We start from the raw sequence: 21,481 nt of genomic DNA, 5'->3' as shown, positions 1-21,481 counted from the left end.
GAGTGTGTTACACCAGTCCACCCTGAAGGTTAAAAATGCATGGGTAACTGTGGCCAGGGCTGTTTTCTCCAGGGACAGGCTCAGCTGATACCAGTCAACCCTGCTAAGAGACATTCCGAATCAGTGCTATCACCTGAGCCTCTAAAAGCAGCACTGAATCAAGGCCCATCCCAGTACCAGCACACAATATACTGGGGCAACTATTACTGTGGCCAACTAATTGCCTGCCCATGGCAGCATCTGAAAGGGACCAGCTTGCCATTTAATTAAGCCGGTCCCACATCTGACTTATGCCAGCCCTGCCCCTGACATACATAATTAAGAGAGCAGACCACTCAGTTTGGTTGTGCTGCTTGCGCCTCCAATCAGCTCTGCCATATTGTCGTCGTCATCATCATCATCAACAGGCAACCCACCCACCTGCAAGTAAATGGCGGGGGGTGGGCCCAAAGGGCCCTCCCAAACCTGGGCCCAGGCTTGATCAAGGTGTACCCCAGACAACAGACTGGATCCTCTGGGGGGAGTGCAGCCCCATATAAACCTCAAATCCCAAATTGGATCCACCACCCCTCACCAACATGTCCCCCATCATATCTGGATTAAGCTTCAGTTTGTTTCTGCCAAGGCAGTCCCTGCTTTTCATTTTCAGAACAATGTGACACGAAAAATCATGTAGAATCAGAGACATAAACCTGCAGGTGTGAAGATGAGGAAAGACACTGGAGGCATTGTTTGCTGGATAACACACTTTATATTTAACAAAATAATTTTTAATATATTTTTTCAAATATTGTTTTCTAGAATCCCATTTTTTTTTACAGTAGAGTGTTTGTTTTTGTTTTCACTAGTTTTCAGGCACACTATTGTTTAAAGGTGTAAAAAAATCTGGATCCTCGCTGACAGGTATCCTCTTCATTAAGACCTAGACAATCCCCGATGTTTCAGTAGCAGTTTGAGTACATGAGCCGCTCTCCAGCCAGTAGGATTCAGCACAGCTTTATTGGAGACAGGTAGGCCACATGACTATGTGCTGAGGACTCTATGACATGGCTTCTATAGGTATGTAGAGGCTTCTGGGAGCCCATCCTACCTTCCTAAGTAGCACCCACCTGCATATCATGGGAGGCATTTTTAGAAAGACATGCACAATTGCCTGGCTTCCAGATGGTGACGCAGAGCATGTTCCAAGCATCCTTCCTGAATCCAAGGCCCTCCAGATGTTTTGAACTACAACTCCATCAGCCAGCATGGCCAATGGTCAGAGATGATGGGAGTGGTAGTCCAAAACATCTGAAGGAACCCAGGTTGGGGAAGGCTGTGCAAAGGGGTAGTGATCAGGAACCTCCATTCCCAGGGCAGCCTCTGTTATGGTTTTGAGATGGGATGACTCCATGGAGTCTCTCTCAAGTCTGCTCACCCAGGGCATGGTCTGAAGGCACATGGCATAGCATCCTTGCTGGAGCTAAGCAGGTCTAGGTCTAGGCCTAGTCAGTGCCTGGATGGCAGAAGGCTTGTGACCACCTTGATTTCCATGGCAGAGAAGCCAAACATGAATAAAAGACATAACGTTATCTTGTCAGAATGATCAATAAACATGGCCACCATCTGTAAATTGCAACACAGCTTCCTGATTGGTTGAAGCTCATAATATGTTAGACAGCCTGTCATGTGTGGTTCTTCAACAAGATATTTATACACACGTATGATTTTATGGCAGTATGAATAACATGGTGTAAGAACTGGTCTCCAGTCTAGCTGAGATGACAACTGAGGTTTAACAAATGCAGTGCTTTCTCACAGGCTTACTAGATTCACCAGCCTGCCCTCTGGAAGGCACCTGGACTCCTGGAGTCAGTATGAGATAGGGCTTTTGTGTCCTTACCAGAATAATACGAGAGTCTTGACTGCTTGCTTCTGAATCTGCCCAGCCTCCTCTGTATATTGAAGGAATTGGGAAAATATGAAGCAGAATCTATAGGGATCCCTTTTTCTCTCTCCCCTCTCATGCCATAGGTAAGGTGCAGGAAATAAAAGCAGATTCACACAATGTCTGATCAGGTAGGTTGACCAGGTGTGGATAATAAGATGGCTTTTCTGTCGCTTTAAAAGCCAATCCACACATTCAGAAAAAGCACCTAGTGCAGCTTTCCTGGGACTGAACCACTTCAAAATGTAGACAAGAATCACATGTTTAAAGACTTTCTCCACATAAGAATATAAAATTACATATAGTCAGAGGTGGGGGCAACTTGTGCCCACTTCTGATGTTGGGCACAAGTTGTTTTGGCCTACAACTCCCATCAGGCCTAGCCAGCATAGCTAATGGTGAGGAATGCTGGGGGTTGTAGGCCAAAACGTCTGGAGGGCCACAAGTTGCCCACCTCTGAATATGTACATATAAAATTGCCTGTGATAAAGAAGATTGGAATAGAACCTAGCTTCCTGATATGCTAGCTTTCTATTGGCAGAGACTTTTTTTTTTTACCACAGGGAAACATTTAATCATGTGATTTCCCCACTGACATTTGGAAGTAGTGCATTCACAGAAAGGCTGTACCATGTGCTTTTTCTTAGATCAGCCCACAGAGAGGCATAGAAGGGGAAACTGTGGTGAAAAGAACATTTAGGTCTGCTTCAAATGATAAGGAACGCATTGTTTTTTCCTATGCAGGGCTTGATCACTTTGTGGCAAATGGCAATGTTTTGAAGCGACCCTTGATGTCAGGAGCTTGCAGTCAAACTCCAGGAGAAAGGCTCTTCACTCCTATTAACAAAGGTCCTGTCTGAATTGTGGTCACCACCCTCCACCTCCACCCTCCATTCTGAAGTTTGCTTCTGGGTGATGCATTCAAGCTTCTCCACCCCAGTAAATTCTCTCTGCAGCAATTAATATGCTTGTCCTTTGATGGATCTGAGCGAACTGCATTTTCTCTTTCAGTTCTTCCCTTTCCCCCCAACAGGACCTGGTAGCTCCTTAATAATAGATGGGCTGCTATATTTCATGGCTCCACTTAAGGTTTTCTTAGTGTTTCAAATGCCTAGGTATGCCATTTATTTTTTATTCCAGGGAATGAGAATGTTCAGGCCTGCATTGGTCTTAGCTCACTTGTGTGAGAAAGTGGGAGGGGAGGGGGAACAAACAAACCACAGAAGGCATTTCTCAGTGAATGGAAAGCGTGGAATGTTTCTGCTCTTTGTGGACATGAATAAATCACAAAGAGGGATAGGGGAGGGAGGAAGTGGCTCATGAATGATTTACAAATGCGTGGTCGTGAATTAATGGCCGCAACAGCAAAGTGCCAACCGTGCTGCAAATTGGTGTATTAGAGAAGGACTGCCAGATATGATGCAGGATGGCATGGGACGATGCTAGCTTGAGCTAAGGAAGCAGACTTGGTAAACATCCAGTGAAGCTGTCTCACTGTACCCTCAGGCCTGCTTCTTTTGCTCTGTATTGCTGCTTCCAAGGAGGATGGATTTTAAGGCTGGAACTCATTGCATGGGTCCTTCCCATGCCATGGCCACCCTTGCATTCAGCCACATGACAATGGTGTGAGCAGGACCTGCTCAATAGGCCTTGCCTGTGTCATGGGTTGAGGCCCCTGCTAAGTGCCTCTGCGGTACTTATGATGCGGTATTATGCGGTACTCTGCGGTAACATATGAAGGGCACTAACATACAGAAGATGTGTGTGCTCCTGGTATGGTGCAGCCAGGCCAACGGCACAGGCAGGGGAAGCCACAACACTCAGGGTAAACTGCAGAGCTGTCCTAATTCCATAAAATGTGAAGTGGCCCTTGGTGGTTAGACTTTGTTTATACTCACTGAGGGAGAAACTCAACGAGACAGTGGGAGAGCCATGACCAGATTCCCTACTTGTTAAAAACGAAACGCGACAATGGGAATGGGAATCAGATTAGGGACATGGTATAAAGTGTGTTGGAGGGGAGGTCTTCTCCCCCAAGCCATCTTCCAAATCTAAATCCTCTCCCCATGGCTGCTTTGAACTTAAAAATAACCTGTGGGAGGTCCAGGGCCTGTGACTGTGAGGGGTGGGGTGGGCAGGAATTTGTGTCTAAATGCTGCAGTAAGCATTGGCACTGGTGTGGGGGGGGGGCTCCACTTCAGGCAGAAAAACGTCTTGGGCCAGCACTGGGGAAATCCAGCTACGGCACTCCTGCTGTCTCATCGAGTCTGGCTAATAGCTGTGCTGGGTTTGGGTAGGACTCCCACCCCGTCAATCAGATTGGTTGGCAACCCTGTTTTTGTTTGCTGGGATGTCTCATTCTGCCTTCTCCTGTAGCACACAGCACAGCTCACCTGCTTGAATCATTAGCAATAGCATCACTCTGCAGGCCCCGTGTTAGAATTGTCAACTTTGGATTTATCCATCCTCTGAATAGAATAGGCAGGACTAGGGCAGGGTTTGGATGTTTTTGGGTGGAGAGCCTAACAGAATCAGCTGGGTCAAGTCAAGAGTGGAACTTGGCAAGATCTGCAGTTCTGAGAGTCGAATACTGGTTACCTGGCAGGACATCGTTTACTAGTCAGTCCTGGCAATACTACCTGGGTGCAGCTCTCTGCTAGTGGGAGTGCATGAAACTGCCTTCTATCAATTTGGACTACTGGTCCTTCTAGCCCAATGCTGTTTCCTGCAATGGGCAGCATCTCTCTCCTGGGTCTCAGGGAGGAATCTTTCTCAACCCGCCCTGGGCTTCTTGTAAGGAAGGGTGGGGTATCAATATTAATACATTAAAAAAACAACAACTCCTGGTTCCTGAGATCCTTTTGAGAGGCGATGCTAGTGACTGAACCTGGGTCTTTCAGCAGGCAAAACATCTGCTCTACCACTGAGGCATGGCTGTTCCCATTCCTCTGGCATGCTGTGGCCTGCATTGCACGGGCTCATGCTGGAGGGGGAGGGGAGGATAAGATGTGGGTAGCTCTAGCTTATAGCCGGGGTTTGCGCTTACTGACCCCATGATTATGTGACCATAGTTAACATACATACGTATGTTAAGACAAATATTAGGTGTCATAATACCTCATTGATTCTACTCTACTTTAGATAGATACAGTCAATAATTTTACCACACATCTGTCTTGGATGTGTCATAAAATTGTACCGCCTATTTAGCAGGATGGATGACCAAGCAACCCTGAGATGAAAAAGCTCACCTCAGGGTAATTTGATTGTCTTTAGAGTTTCTCATTGTGGCTTTGGACTGTCAGTGACTTTCCCAGGAGCGCTTATTTCTTCCCATGGACCATGAGGCAAACCAGGCTAAAGTCTTAAGAAACTATGTGGGACATGCCTCCAGATTTGAAGCTGCAAATTAGCCAGTGTTACTACAGCAGAAGATTTTCCAGAGTGGCTTTGGAAGTTCATAGAATCATAGAATAGTAGGGTTGGAAGGGGCCTACAAGGCCATCGAGTCCAACCCCCTGCTCAATGCAGGAATCCAAGTCAGAGCATCCCCGACAGATGGCTGTTCAGCCTCGTCTTGAACGCCTCCAGTGTGGGAGAGCCCACCACCTCCCTAGGTCATTGGTTAAATGTTTGATAAACAACCTGAAAGTTGTTTATCAAACATTTTAATCCTTAAAGAAAATGCCAGCATGCAGATTTGTTGCCTGTTCAGAACCGCTTTTGAGGAGGGAGCAGTGAGCCAAAGCCTTGTTCTATTGAATTAGACCCAAACACTGCCACTACCTTCAGTGAGCTCAGGAAATGGCAAAAGGGACCATTTGTTGGAAGGAAAACATAGATGGTGAGGAAACAAGGTCAACACAGATATAACTCAGAAAATTGCTCAAAGAATCACATTTGAGTTTCAGAGGCAACAGAAATGGGATTAGGCATGGGACTATTTATCTTGGATATCATGACATCACTGTCAAATGGATCCCTCATGTTGGTCTACTGAAGCTCAATGCATCAGGAATTTAAGTGAACATGTATATTCTGGGTGGTTATATATTAACTTTGTACTGATGAAGTACTAGTGAATAACATCATGTTCCGTTATGGATAGGGATCCTCTTTTTGATGGTTTGTTCCAACATCATTGTAATTATGTCAAGTCCTGGGGATTACTACATTCAATATTAGAGCCTGTGGGAGAGCAAAGAAAGTGGTAATTCTTTCTGGAGCCTACCTGTACTGGCATCTGGCTACATGATTGAAGTGGGCTTCCTCTTCCTTTGTTGAGAGATTGGGTAGAGGCTGGGGAAAATTGCAATCTAGAAAGCTGAAGTTCCTTCTCCCCTTCCCTCCTTTGCAATGCCTATAGTGCTGGGATGGGAAGAAACAGTATGCAATAGAGAGGTATTAATGTATATGAAGGGATGTCATTGAGTCTTGGGTCACATAGTCTCTTTCAAGGGCATTGAGGTCACCTACCTACACCAGTTGCCTGATACTTTAGCCTGAAATTTTAGGGTATAACTGTTGTGATTACAGTGTACATTTCTTCTATTCAATTGTCCCCACGTGGTGGAGAAAGCATAATATATACAGATGGCTCCTAGGTGCCTAGTCACTGTATATCTGTGCATCCATTATATTACTGAAGGTTTGTCTTCTTCTGCCTATATCCCACCGATTTGTAAAAGTGCATTTCATTTCTGAACCATCCTTGTTTAGTTTGCATGTTCCAACTACCCTGGCTCCGAGAAAAAGAGGAAGATGCTGAAACTCACAAAACCGTTAATGATATCAATGTCACAGATGTGAAGAGCCCAAATAAGCTCTAACTTGGTTGGCAGGCTGGAGGTATCACCGGAGGGAGAACGCCGTAGAATGTTCCTTTCCTAGCCGACACCATCAGTCTGTGCTGCTTGCCATAGTAGGTTAGATATCTGTATAGGCTTTCAGAGAGGGAGGGGTGGGGGAGAGGGAACTTGCCCATTAGTAAAATATTCACTTTTGTTTAACCCTAAAAGATTTTGCTGGTGACCCTATTGCAGCTGGCAGATTTAACATGTGCAGTGCAGAAGCCATTACACTGGATATGCACTTGTCGTTGCTTGGGATTCTGCCCTACGCAGTCAGCTTGCCTTGGCATTCACGTTTGGAACACTGAGCAGGTTTCCACCAGTCCCCGTTGTGGCAGTGACAGATGTTACACTCATCCACTTTCACTTCGATGCCAGCCGGAATGATGGTGGTTCCTGCAAAGCAGTTTGGACCTGGAAATGTACACACACAAATAAATTAAACGGTGAAGCAGCTCGGGGAATATGGGCTTGTTTACACTGGGCACCATCCTGCCAAAGTTAAGCACTTTTAAGTTACACTGATGTCAACGGAAGAGAATTAAACCCAGGTCTACAAGTGCCTGACTTTGGGCGGATTGTACCCACAGTTATTATCCCTGAGCTGTACCCCATCTTTTGTGCCCTGTTTGCCCTGGATAGCAAGGCTGGCCACATGTGAATGCTGGGAATTATAGGACTTTTTCTGCCTAAACATGCATAGGATTGCGCCCTAACAGTGCAATCCTATGCCTGTCTACTCAGAAGTAAGCCCCACTGAGCTCAATGAAACTTACTCCAAGGTGAGTGTGTATAGGATTGCAGCCTAAATATATGGCCAGTAGGGTGGCCATGTGTCCTACTTTACAGAAGGTGGCCCTCTGTTTGAAGGGCTGTCAGAGGGCAGACCTCTGTTTGAAGGGCTGTCCAGCCCAATTCCTGTTTAAAGACAAAGAACCATCAGATGGGAGAGCGGGGGAGGCCTTGACGTTGCCTATCAACAGTGAGTTCCTTGAGCACAAGACTGAGCAGGCACACAGGTCACCAGGTCACAGTCATTCCCACTATGTATTGTATTTTTACTTAAATTACAGTCATTATTTCTAAATCTGCATCAATGCATATAAATTAGCATATGGAAATGTTATGCTAATCTTCACACTCGTGAGTCCTCTTTTCTGGCGTTACATAAATGGCCACCCTAGTGGTCAGTGGAATTGATCAGTCTTTATGACAGGGATCATGACACGGAGTACACAAGTTGGTCTTCAATGTGAAAACAGAATTCTTTGAATATCTTACTACTTAAAAAGAAAACACAAATAGGTTTTTTTAATAATTAGGGAGGAAAAAATCAAATAAACCAATAAACTGGGAAGCATGTGGAATGTTTCTACTGAAGGCACAAAACCCAGCCATTTGGATAGGGCTTCTTTCAGTCTGGGTGTGGTTACAAGTTGTAGACTGCGTCCCACTGTCTCAACAAACCCTAGTTAACTGCTCTACCACCTTCCCATCTATTACTGCAGACCTTGCCAAAATAATCCATATTCTGTAGATTCTCATGCCTACTCAGATTTATAGGAGAGGTGGTGGGGGTGGGAAATAAAAAATGTGTCCCATTTGCCCATTCATTTTGATTGCATAATGTTGACTTTCTGCTTGCAGAATTCTGATTTATAGTACAGACAATGTCTAGATTTCCTGTGTGGGGCCTTTCTCTGAATTCTCTAACTATAAAATTAGAATAATGTTCCTTTTCCCCAAATGGTTTTAGGAGGAGAATATCGACTAATGAACATCACATATACTGGCAATCTACAGCAATTACAGTCCTATATAAGTACCTCACTACAATGAAAGGAATGGGGTCAAATTCTCTGTTGATGTAAAAGGTCACAGCTCTCCTGAAATCTGTTTATAGATGCAAAAAACCTACAAAAAATAGCTCTTGAAAGTGCCTCCAACTACCCTTCCTTCCTTCCTTCCTTCCTTCCTTCCTTCCTTCTGAGGTCTTGAGCTTGTTATTTGAGAACAGTGAATTATGTATGGCAAAAATGACTTATTCATACTCCAAACAAGATTTATTATGGATTTTATTTTATAAAGGGAATTTCTCTAATCTGCTTATTATCTTTCTCCTCCCCCTGCCTCCACTTATTTATGAGAAAATATCAAGAACCAAGTCACTTCTTCTAAGTCAGCTGGAATTTTACTCTCATGCTCATAAAAGCCTTACTAAAAACAATGACCCAGATGTTTATATACATGCATGCAGTGTTAATCTCTGACTTCCGTATACGTTATTGTGCTGTGCCTCAGATAATACCTCAACAAATGCAAGGTGAGTCAGAGGTAATGCCTTTTTTTGGGCGATGCTATGCATTGAATGACTAGGGGCAGAGACCCAAATCAGGTAGTGAATTCTCAAGCCATTTAAAGATATACCTACCCTACCAGCTAGCAGCCCCCCTGGTTTAATCTAGACAAGATCTTGTGGTCACACAAGATCTTGTGGGACATTCACATGTGAACTGCTAGGGAGGGGCAGGTGTGGCTCACCATAGGTCAGTGGCAGAATAAATGCTTTGCATGCAGAAGTTCAGTCCCTACCATCTTCAGTTAAAAAGAACCTCAGTTTGACTTGGGAAGGGCATCTCCTTGAGACCTCAGAAAATCATTGCTAATTGAATGAGCAGTGTGGACTAATGGTCTGCTTCCGTAAGAAGGCAGCTTTATATTTCCAAAGCTTGAATGTACGGGCACTAACTATACTGCAAGTGCCTGAGCATCTCCAAGATGTCAGTATCCATGTTGGATGACCCTACTATCATTTTGAAGCTGGGCATCTGCCCAAGTGCCTGCCTGGTGCATCTAATATGGCACTGAGGCTCAGAAACAGAAGCTGAGAAAAAAAAAACGCATACGCTAATGGCGGCCCCCATAGGGAGCCGCCATTCCCCTTCCTTATTTAGTCGCTGTAGTCTACATAAATCTTTACGTAGACTACGGCGAAAATAAGGGCAACGCGAATAGCGTTGCCCTTATTTTCGCCGTAGTCTACGTAAATCCTTACGTAGACTACAGCGACCAAATAAGGAACGGGAATGGCGGCTCCCTATGGGGGCTGCCATTAGCCATACGCGCTTTTTTTTTTTTTAAAAGTCACCCGTGATAGGCTACGTGACGATTGATGTAGCCTATCACGGCTGACTTTGCAGATCTAGCCGTGATAGGCTACGTGAATCGTCACGTAGCCTATCAGGGGGCGTTTTTTTTTTCTTTGATTGCAATGGCGGCGGCAGCAGCCGGTCAAAAGACCGGCTGCCGCTCCCGCCCCGCTCGAACACCCGCCGAACCGCCGGCCGGACCCGCCGCCGGGAGGGACATTCGGCAAAGGTAAGTCCCGTCCCGGGGGGGGGGGGGTGCGGGGTGCGGGGGGGGTTCGGAGGATTTCTCCCCGAAACATGTTCGGGGGGCCGAACACGTTGGCGCTCGGCCCCCCGAAGTTTCGGGGAGAAATTCTCCGCCAACCCTAGATTTTTGGGGTTCTTCAAATGGATTGTTAGAAGCTGTATTCTGTATTCTGCACTGTGATTACAGCCACAGGGTGCTTCCACATGAGGCTTTTATTGTGCATTTGCCCTACCTCAGACATGGAATTTTACAGAGGGGTGGGCAGCAGTCCAGACATTGTCTTCCATTTGTAACCCTCCTGTGATTTCCCAATGCTGCTTCTGTCCTTTTTTCTTTCTATGCAGGTTCAGACAGAAAAAAGTTCTGCAACTCCTAGTAACCCCCAGCCAGCTATGCATGGGATTGCACCCTAAGGAAGGAAAGATGGAATTGCTGCACAATACCTTTTGATTGGTTACACAAGGCACCCTCTGTCTAGAAGCACCCACAGGGATTCATAGTTTCACCATAGATAGCCATGTGTTGAAACTTTTTCCCATTTAAGTGAATAGTTTCTGAGAAAATAATATTAAGTGGTTAAGATGCTGAACTGCAGACCGGAAGGTCGGCAGGACAGCAGTTCGAGACCCGAGTGCTGCGTGACAGAGTGAGCTCCCGTCTTCAGTCCCAGCTTCTGCCAACCTAGCAGTTTGAAAGCAAGAAATTGCAAGTAGATAAATAGCTACTGCTTCGGCGGGAAAGGTAACAGCGTTCCGTGCACCTCGGTGTTCAGTCATGCTGGCCACATGACCACGGAAGCATCTTCGGACAGCGCTGGCTCTTCGGCTTATAAATGGAGATGAGCACCACACCCTAGAGTCGGACATGACTGATTGGGGACACCTTTACCTTTTTTTATCCCTGAAACAGCTGCAAAACTCCAGTTCCTTTCTCATTCTCATTTTATAAATGCATTTATACTCAGGATGGTTATTTACATTTCTGTTCTTGTTTTTCTTGATCAAAGGCAAAGGAGATGATGATGGATTTCACACTTTCCCCTTCATTTCGGCTTAGAATGCTCACCTGTAAGCAGGAACTATTGCAGGCAAATAGTTGCCATCTGCTCCGTCTAAATTTTAGATGAGTCTAAATTGGAGGTGCTTGTCTGTTTAGTGGAGAAAAGGATGCAGAGCTGTGTTTAACGTGGTCATACTTGCTGGCCTTTGTTTGCCTCTCTAATGTCATTTTGGAAATGGGGTGGGCAGTCTATTGCCTGCTTTCCACGCCAAAGGCATTTGCATTTACTGCATCAGAAACCCATTCCTCTCATCTCATTAACTTTATGATTACCATGGGCTTTATTAGTACACTTCTCAAAGAGCCCAGCTTTTTAAAACTACAACAGGCCCCAAGTCTGAAGTTGCCAGTCTTAACTACCTCAATGTAATTTAGATTGCCGTCAAACAGGATAATGGATGGCTCCTGGATATTACTCACAGTAAAGTGATCCCTTCTGCTTTGTTTATAAGCACCACAATAAATTTTGTTCCCAATTGTATCTGGTTTTATGGCCCACCCACAATAAAACCATGTGAGTAAGACATCCTCGGGTAACTTTCACAACAGCTTTTTGGGCCACTTTGTGCATATCTGTTGGCTACTTTCAAGGTGGCAATAACCACTTTTGTATGCTCAGTGCTCCTAATTCTGTTTATTTTTCTGGTTGCCTGCAAGGCATCACTCATTGGCCCAGATTTTTGTGCCGTACACGAGTTGAACACAGAATATTGTTGTTAACTAAGACGTAGGCGTTATGGCGCAGAATCATTCTTGTCGGAAGCTTATGGCCAGGAAGAACCTCAGATTCTTTATCGTGTTGCTCAATTTTGCTCATTGAATGTAGTCAGTCTCCATTTCCATTTCAAGCAATTAATGTTAAGGATGCATTTTTAGGGCTGTCTAATATGCACAACATTAGGATTCCATTGATTTGTACAAAAGGGAGCTCCCCTGGGGTTCTCTGGCATTACATAAATGGGACATAGCAGAAACTGACCCACTTTTGCTGGACACTGGAATCACCCAGGGAATAGTGCAGGTTTAGCTCCCACCCCAACAATGCCCCTGAGTGCACCCCATTACTTTCTCCCATATAAGCAAAAGGCTTTTATTCATGTATGGAGAACCGCCCCCCAACCCTGACCATGGGGCGGCCCAGTCTTCCCCGCATGGGAATGAATGCAACAAAGAGGTCCCTGCATCTCTGCAAAGGTGAGAGCTAGAAACCTGGTTAATGTTACTCTTTCATACTCTTAGCAATGTGAACAATTGGACTCTTTGCTACAAGCCATCCCCTGCATTCCATGGCATTTCACACCCAAGATGAAAACTGGGTAGAGGTGTAGCTAAGGACTTCTGCCCTCGCCAGTAATCTTTTCTGTAAAAGGCAAACAGCAGGGACTGGAGGAGCACAGTGAAAGACCATGGGATGCTGCCAGGACCGCACCAGCTGCACCACCTGCTCCTCCTCCTCACACAAGTCACAGTAGCAGATCATGCTAAAAATTGCCTGTAACGCCATACTTCTTGACTCTTCATGAGCCAAGAACCTGGTCTAATTCTGAGTTAGCAAACCGGTTTCTGGGCTGTATCACCTCAGACTGCTGGAGGGGGCTCACCTGACAGAATGCCCCCCCCCACAATTCTCTGCACTTAGAAAACTAGCATGTAAAGGAAGAAGCTAGGGTAGAACCCTTCTCCATGACATATGGAGTCTCTCTATGTGCAGGAATGTATTTATCTCTTCGTATGAAGGTGCATTCAGGCTTGTGAGCCCGCATGCGGTGGGGCAGCCCACTGCTTGAGAATAATGAGGCCCTCGTAGTGTTTCTCTGATGCTGTTTTGATTAGGCAGGCACATCTCCTGCTTTTAAATGCTCCAGGTCAAATAATCTAGGAAAGGCAATAACTGTTTGTAGTTGCTCTGTGAGCAGCCAAGCCAATTACCTGTGCCACTTTAATGAGATCTATCCTGACTGCCTGTGCCAGATCCATAACAAAAGTCTGTAGTGAGGTTCCAGCTGTCATGTGTGGGTCTGGGTGAAAGCTACTCAGCCAGCTCACTTGTCCCTTGGTTCAGAGAAAAATCCTTTTCATTAAATTTAGGAACAAAAAGATTCCCCTGGAGATCATACAAAGAAGGAAAGCAGGGGACAAAAGGGGAGGAGACTGTATTTTCTGCTATTGCCCTCGGGCTGGCTGTTAATTATTTTATTGGAAAATTCAATATTGCTAAAACTCCCACACACAGATGAAGAGTTCTCCTGGCACTTAAAACTGATTTGCTGCATCGGCCTCCATTTAACTGTGCCAAAAAGGATAAAGAGAGGAAGCTGGAATCTCCCCCACCCTCTTTTTTTTTTTTTAACTCAAGCGACAAGAGGCTGAGGGGAACCTCTGTGTGACATATACTGGCATCCAATGGATTGCACCTGTTGCCTGCCTATTTGTGGCAAACCTCAGGGGCAGGAATATTGCGCTACCTCAGATGGATTTTGGCGGTGTCTCTGGCACTGAGGGTTGTGAGAGCCAGATGAGACTGTATTATGGGCCTGCCAAGATTCTGTCACAGTCTGGAAGGAGGGGGGCATTTGGCGAGGCAGAGTCAGGGAATGTTATGCACAGCAGTTACTTGGTGTACTGCCGTAGGCACATATTTTAAGGAACAGAAATCAATGATGAGGCTGGGCACAGGGGAAGGGTAAAGGGCTGGTTTCAGGCCCCCTTACGCTGCCAGAAAAACTGCAGGGAGGGACATGACACAGCAAACAATCATCTCATTGGGGTGTCTCTTTGACATCCCACTTCATTCTCATTTCTGTTACCTCTCTTCCTTGTTGGTTCATTTGTTTCCTTCCCATCCATTCTACTCTCTCATTTCTGCCTTTGTTCTTCTCCATGTCTGGCTCTTCCCTTTGTGAGAATGGAGGCCAGGGACAACTTGAATAATTGCAGCACATAATCTGGGATGAGAGTGCAGATTGTTCAGGCCTTCTAGAACCCCATCAGGCCTCACTGCATAATCCCAAAGGGGACTCTGCAGGCCAGCGTGGCTGCATCTGTGCAAAAGCCGTGGTAAGAACGTTGGGCTACGACTGGAGGGATCCAAGTTCAGTTCCCCACTCAGCCATGAAGCGTGTTGGGTGACCTTCAGCCAGTCACTATCTCTCACCCTAATGTACCTCGCAGAGTTGTGATGTGTCGGGAAATGGGAGGGGGGACATGTATGCCCCTTTGAGCTCCATGGAGTAAAGGGAGGATATACAAGTAATAAATAAATGAAAAGCAAACAGTGAGGCATGATGGAGCTTGAGAAGGCATAGACAGGCTGCCCTCTCATCCCACATTACATGCGGCAATTATTCAGTGGTCAGGGAAAGACTCTGCACAGTCTCAAATCATTATTTTTTTTAAAAATTACAACCACACATATTGGTATTGAAAACAGTGTACACAGTTAAGGCTGAACTGGCCACAATGGCACCCTGGTCACTGCAGGTTGGCCAGATGTCCATTTGACAGCTATGGTTGGAAGGGACCAGAAGATCATCCTGTCCATCCTCCTAGTACCAATCCAAGTTTGCTCCACCCATTAACCACATTAAATATGAAACCATATTGCACAGATCAGAGAATGCCACAGAGTGATCCTGAGAGAGACATGCAAGAGATGCCTGAACACTTCAAGGAAAACCAGTTGAGATGGGCTAGAATAGTGTCACCTTACCAGCCGATAATATGAATGTTCTGCATGTATACTGAGAGTTTCTGAAGATCAAAGAGAATCACCAACTAGCACATCAGTACCTCAAATGTTATGCTTTATTTTGTTCACTGCCTTCAGTAATTCACCGAAGAAGTAGCATTGGCTTAAGTTCGGTTAGTTGTAGGAACTGGGGTTTCTAACACCTGTTTGGTGGTAAAAGTAACTGTATAGAAACTGTTTAAAAGTAGTAACAATGTTCTAAAATAATTATCTTCTTTTAAATAAAATACAATATGTCTTTGTTTCCTTTTCTGGTACCTCTGATCTGATTTGTCTCATGCCTAATCACCAGCTACCTTAGCAAAAAAGGTGTTTGTTAAATAAAGGGGTGTAGTTCAAGTAAGAAGCAGAAGTAAAGGGAGGATTACCCAGTGATGAGGGGTGATCCTCCACATTTTGTTGATATGGGTGGGATTGCTCCAGTGTAGAACCCCCGCCCTTCTCCACATTTGTCATAAGCAAAGTCATGATCTATCTCTCGGAGGACTCAGTGGAGCCCCCTCCTTTTTCCATCTCTGCATGGCTTCATAGTCACTGCATGCAGCACACCAGCCATGACTCACCATCCATGTACACTCCCGTAGGCCCATGTGGACATCTCCTCTCCTCCCCAAGACCCTGGCCCACAAGTCACTTCTGGTGTGGATCCTTTTATTGTTATTGTTTTTGGTTATTGTTGTTGCAAACTATGTTGAAGCTCCATATGCGCAGCAGGGGTTTCCTGGCTCATCCTTATCACTGCAGCCTCCTGCACCTAGAGAAGGGCAAACCTGTCAGTTTCGGTTTCACTGTGCTTCTTATTTCTGCATCTCTTTGGGAATTCCACAAAACAAAAACAAAAAAACTCCACACAGAAATGCATATACATTACATGTATTTCTCCAAATATATACATTTCTATATAAACTTTTCCCAATCTGAAACTTTGTGCGAGCGATTTTCCCCTGATATAATGCCTTTTTTCTGCATACTTTCCCCTCCTATCTGCATTTTGGGGCACATTTCTTTGAGCTGCGAACTGTGCTGGAAAATTCTGAAACGTGCAGATTTTGGCACGGAAGTGCAATCCAGTTCACATATAGGTTTGAGAGGTGCGAATTGGGTTAACCTATATAAAAATTCAGACTGAATGAATTTCTCCTCCATCCCTACCTGCATCTCCCAAAAGCTGTTCCTGAGACTCAAGGGAACCTCTGGATGGGGTACGAGGGGTTGCAGGAGAGGTGGGGTGCATGGCCAGAAGGGCCTTTCCACTTGCTCAAAGCACTTTTGCTGTTGCGATACCATCAGAGTGCATGGGGTTTCCAAAGAATAAGAATACAGATCCCTGCCCCAAGGGGTTTGCAATCAAACGTTCATCACACAAAAGACAACACAGGAAAAGAAAAAAATGAGGTGGGGTAGAGAGGGAAAGAATGGGCATTATATCTGTTATACTTACTTAGGTTTAGTTACAGTAAGGCGTAGAAACTAGTGCTGTGCCGAAAAATTCTCCTACATTTTTTTCGACCATTCTCATTCAATTTGATAGAAAAGAAGTTGCTTTCGAAAAGAAATTCAAAGGAACAGAAATTTCAGAGAAATTCTCATGAGTTGGGGTTGGGGTTCTTGTGCTTACCTTACTTAGGAGGTGGCTGAGGAGTGTGCATGAGTGTCCTGTCTGTCATCGTACAGTAATCTCTGTGGCAGCCTGTAGCCTCCTTGGCTTCCCACACTTCAGTAACAGCCATCATGAGGAAGACATCATGAGGCAATTCCTCCCATGGGGCTTTCTCAGTTCAGAAAGTGCAGGTGGCCTGGGAGGCTGCAGAGCAATGGAAAGATGTGCAGTAGAGAGAGAAAATACACACAGCATCCTCGGCCACCTCACAGTGATTAGGTAAGTTCAAAAATACCACCAAAAGAAATTCAAAATTCTGCCTCAAAAAAGTGGAAGCCTCAACAAGTTGATGCTATTGCCACCTACAGAAGCAGTGCAACAAACCAAAAAACTTTAGGAAAAAGCAAGAACCTGTGCTACAACCTCTGCCAATAATGAGTCCTATCTGTGAGAAACCGCTGGAGAACTTCTCCTTCCCTAGGAGAAATTCGGTGAAATTATCCCAATTTCTCTGCCCACAAATAGGCCGGAGAGGCCATTTGTGCACAGCTCTAGTAGAAACTAAGCCTTCATGGAAGAGGTGCTTTTTTTATAGGAGGGATTTAAAGGAAGCAAGAGTGGTGGCATCACACAGGTGTTCTGGGAGGCAGTCAAACAAAATGTATCACTTCATTCAGTTTTCATTCCCCATCAACCCCATTTCCCTGAGTCCTTGATCAGAATGAACAGCTAAATTAATGGTAAACTAATGTGGTACAAAAAGAAAAGGAATATATAAAAAGAGGGAAAGCTAAGGGAAATGGGAGGAGACTAGGAGATTTGAAGCAGGGTACCACCATCAATGGTGCTTAAGGTTCACTGAAATGATCAAAGAGCAAATCTCCTTAAAGGCTTCACATGATCGTGGAGGGAAAATAAGCCATGGTGGCTTATTTTCCAGCTTTCTGAAAATGATACCTTCCATCACCACTAAGCCTCTCAGGCAGTGAAGCCAGGTGTGCTAGAGCTGTGTGCCAGTGGCCATGTGAAACATGCCACCCTGCTTGTGGGCAGAGAAATTGCAGGGAGACCATTTCACCCCATTTCTCCAGGGAGAGGAGACATTCTCCAGTGGTTGCTCACTTGCTCACAGGGTGGGGCTCACCATTCGCAGTGGTAATAGCACAACTTCTTTCTCCCCCGCCCCCAATTTTAAATTTTATTTTTCTGCCCCTGCCAGCGACGGCAGCAGCAGCACCTGTGTTACCAGCCTGGCCACTATTTTACTTCCTCCACGATGCCCGGACTGAGTGTCCTTCCAGAGCACTGTCAATCTGTGTGTGCACGGCAGCCACCACAAGAAGATGGCAGATACTATTCGGAGTAAATTCTTCAGTGTGGCCTTTTTCTAGGGGGATGAGAAAAAGAAAAATCTCAAATTTTCTCAGAAAAAATATCTTTTGAGAAATTTCAGCTCAGCTGTAGCATCCAGAGGATGTCTAGATTTCCATGCTGAAGAACCATCCAAGACTGCAAGTGGGGCCTGCCAGAGCCAAAATTGGCAGCAGGTATCCAAACAATGAACATATAAAAGGAAAACCATTAACAATGTCCATCTTTGTCTAAGTGTATATATCTAACATAGAAAGGTGAAGTAAACAATGATACCAATTTCCCTCACTTCTTTGTTGCTAAAGAACTGACCATTCCCAGCATCTGCAGCTGTATAATTACTGGTAACCCTTTCCAGCTACCTGTGTATATGGCAGCCAATCCAGAGGCAGAAACAGAAAATGTGCAGGTTGGAATTTACTGGGGATTTGTGTTATTCCCTGGAACAATGGCTGCTGCCTGTCTGGAAACTGGTGAGTGGCTTACCTACAGCAAAAGAAGAGATTGATTTGATTTGTGACTGCTATATTCTCATTATCATGTCCATTGGGTATCATGTGCTCCTTTCCTGGGCCAGTGTTCCAAATACACCACCACTGAGTTGGTAAGATGGACCAACAGCTCTGTTGGCCAACCTCTGGCAGAAATTGCTGCTAGATAAAAAGTAGGAAATGGCAACTGCAGAACTTCAAAGGGTGTGTGTGTGTCTGTGTGTGTAACAATATTCTCATTGGTATGTAGATGGCACCTTTTCTTAGAGCAGTCTATGTTGCAATCATAGTAAGCTTTACATGTTGTGGGTCAGCTCAACAATCTATACTCCCCTCTTTGCCTGTGCATTACGTAACGCTTTTAACGTTCTCATTCTGATCCAGAGGATCCAGTGTGCTTGTCGGGAGCTTCTCTACCCACTTTGACATTTAGGGCATCCCATTGTGCATGGTGATCTGTCTCCACCACTGAAACAAGTCAGGGAGCCACTGCACATATGTGTCATCCCCCCTCTGGAGGACTCCTCTTCAGATGATGTCCTGGTTCCCCCGGGCTGAGCATCACAGAGGAGCTGCCTGTGTCTGGGGACCTTGGGGTGGATCAGGGGGCTGGTCCTGGCCCGAAGGGGAGACAGACATCGACCGTAATCCTCAAGACATGGGTAGCTGCTTCTCAGACTCGGAGGCAGATGCCAGCACCCACCTAGCCTGAAGGAGCACAGGTGTCTGAAGGTCGAGGCTCAGCCTGCTGCCAGATGCAGAAGTGCCTGCCTGAGGCATAGGGACTCCTTGTGGGTAAAGGTATACTTGTGAGCAAAACTTTACTCATGAGTAGACCTCTCAGCTGCCATTAATGGTCTGCAGCTGTGCTCTGGGCAGGGCTCTGAAGGCTCAGGCTGGAAAGGTTTCAGCTCTAGACACTAGGTGCTAGAACAATGTCCCAGTAGTGGGCTCTTATGCTGTGTAACCTAGGACCTTGCTTCTCACTTTGACTGATCTCTCATGTGGTTGACTCCTGGCAAGACTCTACTTTTTGGATTCAACTGTTTGCCTCTGCTTGATTTTGGCTCTGCTATATCCCTGATTTTTTGACTGCTCTCTGACCAGTAGCCCTGTGCTTTTGATGTCTGCCTGCCTTTTGACCTTTGAAACAGATCTGCTGCATAGACTGTGTCAGGGCTGAGCCTGAAGCAGCCACAGCAGGAGAATATGGGAGCTCTGTGTAACTGTTGGAAGCACACACATATGAAGCAGTCTGTATGCAATTTGGAAATGATCTAACTGTGTCTGTCCCCATGGCTTGCTTGTTGTAGTTTACCTGGCTGTTGGCCAGCTTTCCTTTTGGTCTGACAAAGAGCTCTGTGTAGCTTGAAACCTTCTGGGAGACATTTCCTCAATAAGAAATATGGCATCATAATGTATATCTGATTCTTTTGGGTCCACATAGCAAGAGCTATGTATATAATATGATGTAGTCTTGTAAGAAGCAACCTTGATAAGCCATCTGCAATCATTTCTGGAGCCAAATCGTATGTATCTGCAATAGTTCGTTGCAGATAAAGAACTGGCTAGTGGTAATGTAAGGTGTCCGTTATCCATGTCTGTGAATTCATTAGGGTTTGTAGAAGAATCCACTAGTTAATGGGAGCAATTAAACTTAATTATATGGATATTCAATAGCGGCTTCTACGGAGCTGTGCATTTCCCCACTAAATCTAATGAGAATTTTTATCACATTTGGTTGTTTTGTATTGTGTATTCTAGCCTTTTAGGCAGGGTGGGGTACATGCATTATGCAATGATTGGGACTAAGTTACTTGAAGGACTAACTTCACCTATACTTTAAGACCAACAGCAGAGGCCCTTCTCGCAGGCTTGGCTCTAAGAACGTTGGAGATGGTGGGCACAAGGGAAAGAGCCTTTTCTGCAATGGACCCAAATCTGTCATTGCCAGCCGTGGTGCGTCTGGCCCCCTCATCACATGTTTTTAGGAAAGGTCTTAAGACCCATTTTTTTCTGTGGCTTCTCCATGAGACGGGCTTTTGGGGCTGCAGCTGATCTTGGCTACAATTATTTATTAGATTTTAGTACTGGAGTGCTGGATGTTCTTGTTTCAATTATTGCTGGTTTTTACTAATTTTTGAAATTTATTATGTGTATTTTAGTTTGGAAGCTGCATTGAGAGGGCTCTTAGCCTTAAAGGTGGGCTATAAATATTTTAAATTAGCTTAAATAATGTCACTGAATTCTGTGCATATTTATTCTGAATAGTTGGGAGCCTCATGATTCATTCATGACGTTATGCCTGCACCACAGATTTAAACTGGTTTAGTAGTCATTGCCATTGCCAAGGGAACCCAGGGAATTGTGGCTCTGCTGGAAAAATAGGTATTGCTAACAAAGGAAGTACTTTGTACTGTAATTCCAAGGACACTTTGGGGCAACCAATGATAGTTAAGTTGGCCTCAAACTGACATATTAGTAGCATAGGTGTGGTTTGAGAAAACCACTAGAAAGGTTCAAAACCCTTTCCTGCTCTTGAGAGAGTCCATTCTCTTCAGCTGGTGGGTCATCATGACCCATAACTGGATCATGCTCTGATATAAGATGCATTTCACCCGCAGCATTATCATCATTCCATTTTGATATTTCAGGGTCGTTTTTAAAAAGGAAAGGGGGAAAAGAGGGAGGAAGAGAAGAATGTAGGAGAAACAGGGAGAAAGTAAAACAAGCGGGGGAGAGAAGGGGTAAAACTGAAAGAAGAGAGAACTATAGTAAAAAAAGTAAAAAGGTAAAAGGTTCCATCTTACTAAAAAAAAAATCCAAACCCATGAGAGCTAACAATGAATAGCTTAGTTCAGCACTACCAAAAAAAGCCTTCCTATTATTGAATTTTGGCTTCTAATTTTTACTCCATAAACTCTCGAATAAACCACAAAAATGCTATTTCTACTTCAGCCAATAATCAGGGTGCATTCGAATAATAGCATTATTAAAGAAGAAGCTGTGTATGTTGGGAACACAATGGAGTAGTGTGCA

At 45.0% G+C, this 21,481-nt stretch overlaps 1 protein-coding gene across 1 annotated transcript in view; it reads right to left on the bottom strand.

The window, feature by feature from the left end:
- Positions 1-7,042: 7,042 nt before the first annotated feature.
- Positions 7,043-21,481, bottom strand: part of VWC2L (von Willebrand factor C domain containing 2 like) — a 141,537-nt gene continuing 127,098 nt past the window's right edge. The window contains exon 3 of the mRNA XM_084830119.1: positions 7,043-7,191. Within this exon, the coding sequence (XP_084686245.1) occupies positions 7,043-7,191 (149 nt within the window). The remainder of the gene's footprint in view (positions 7,192-21,481) is intronic.

The sequence above is a fragment of the Heloderma suspectum genome, chromosome 1, assembly GCF_057233095.1.
Source record: "Heloderma suspectum isolate Gila_16-S chromosome 1, 16-S_ref, whole genome shotgun sequence".
Classification (NCBI taxonomy): domain Eukaryota; kingdom Metazoa; phylum Chordata; class Lepidosauria; order Squamata; family Helodermatidae; genus Heloderma; species Heloderma suspectum.
The sequence above is the reverse complement of the archived record's forward strand: the minus strand, read 5'-3'. Positions and strand labels throughout refer to the sequence as shown.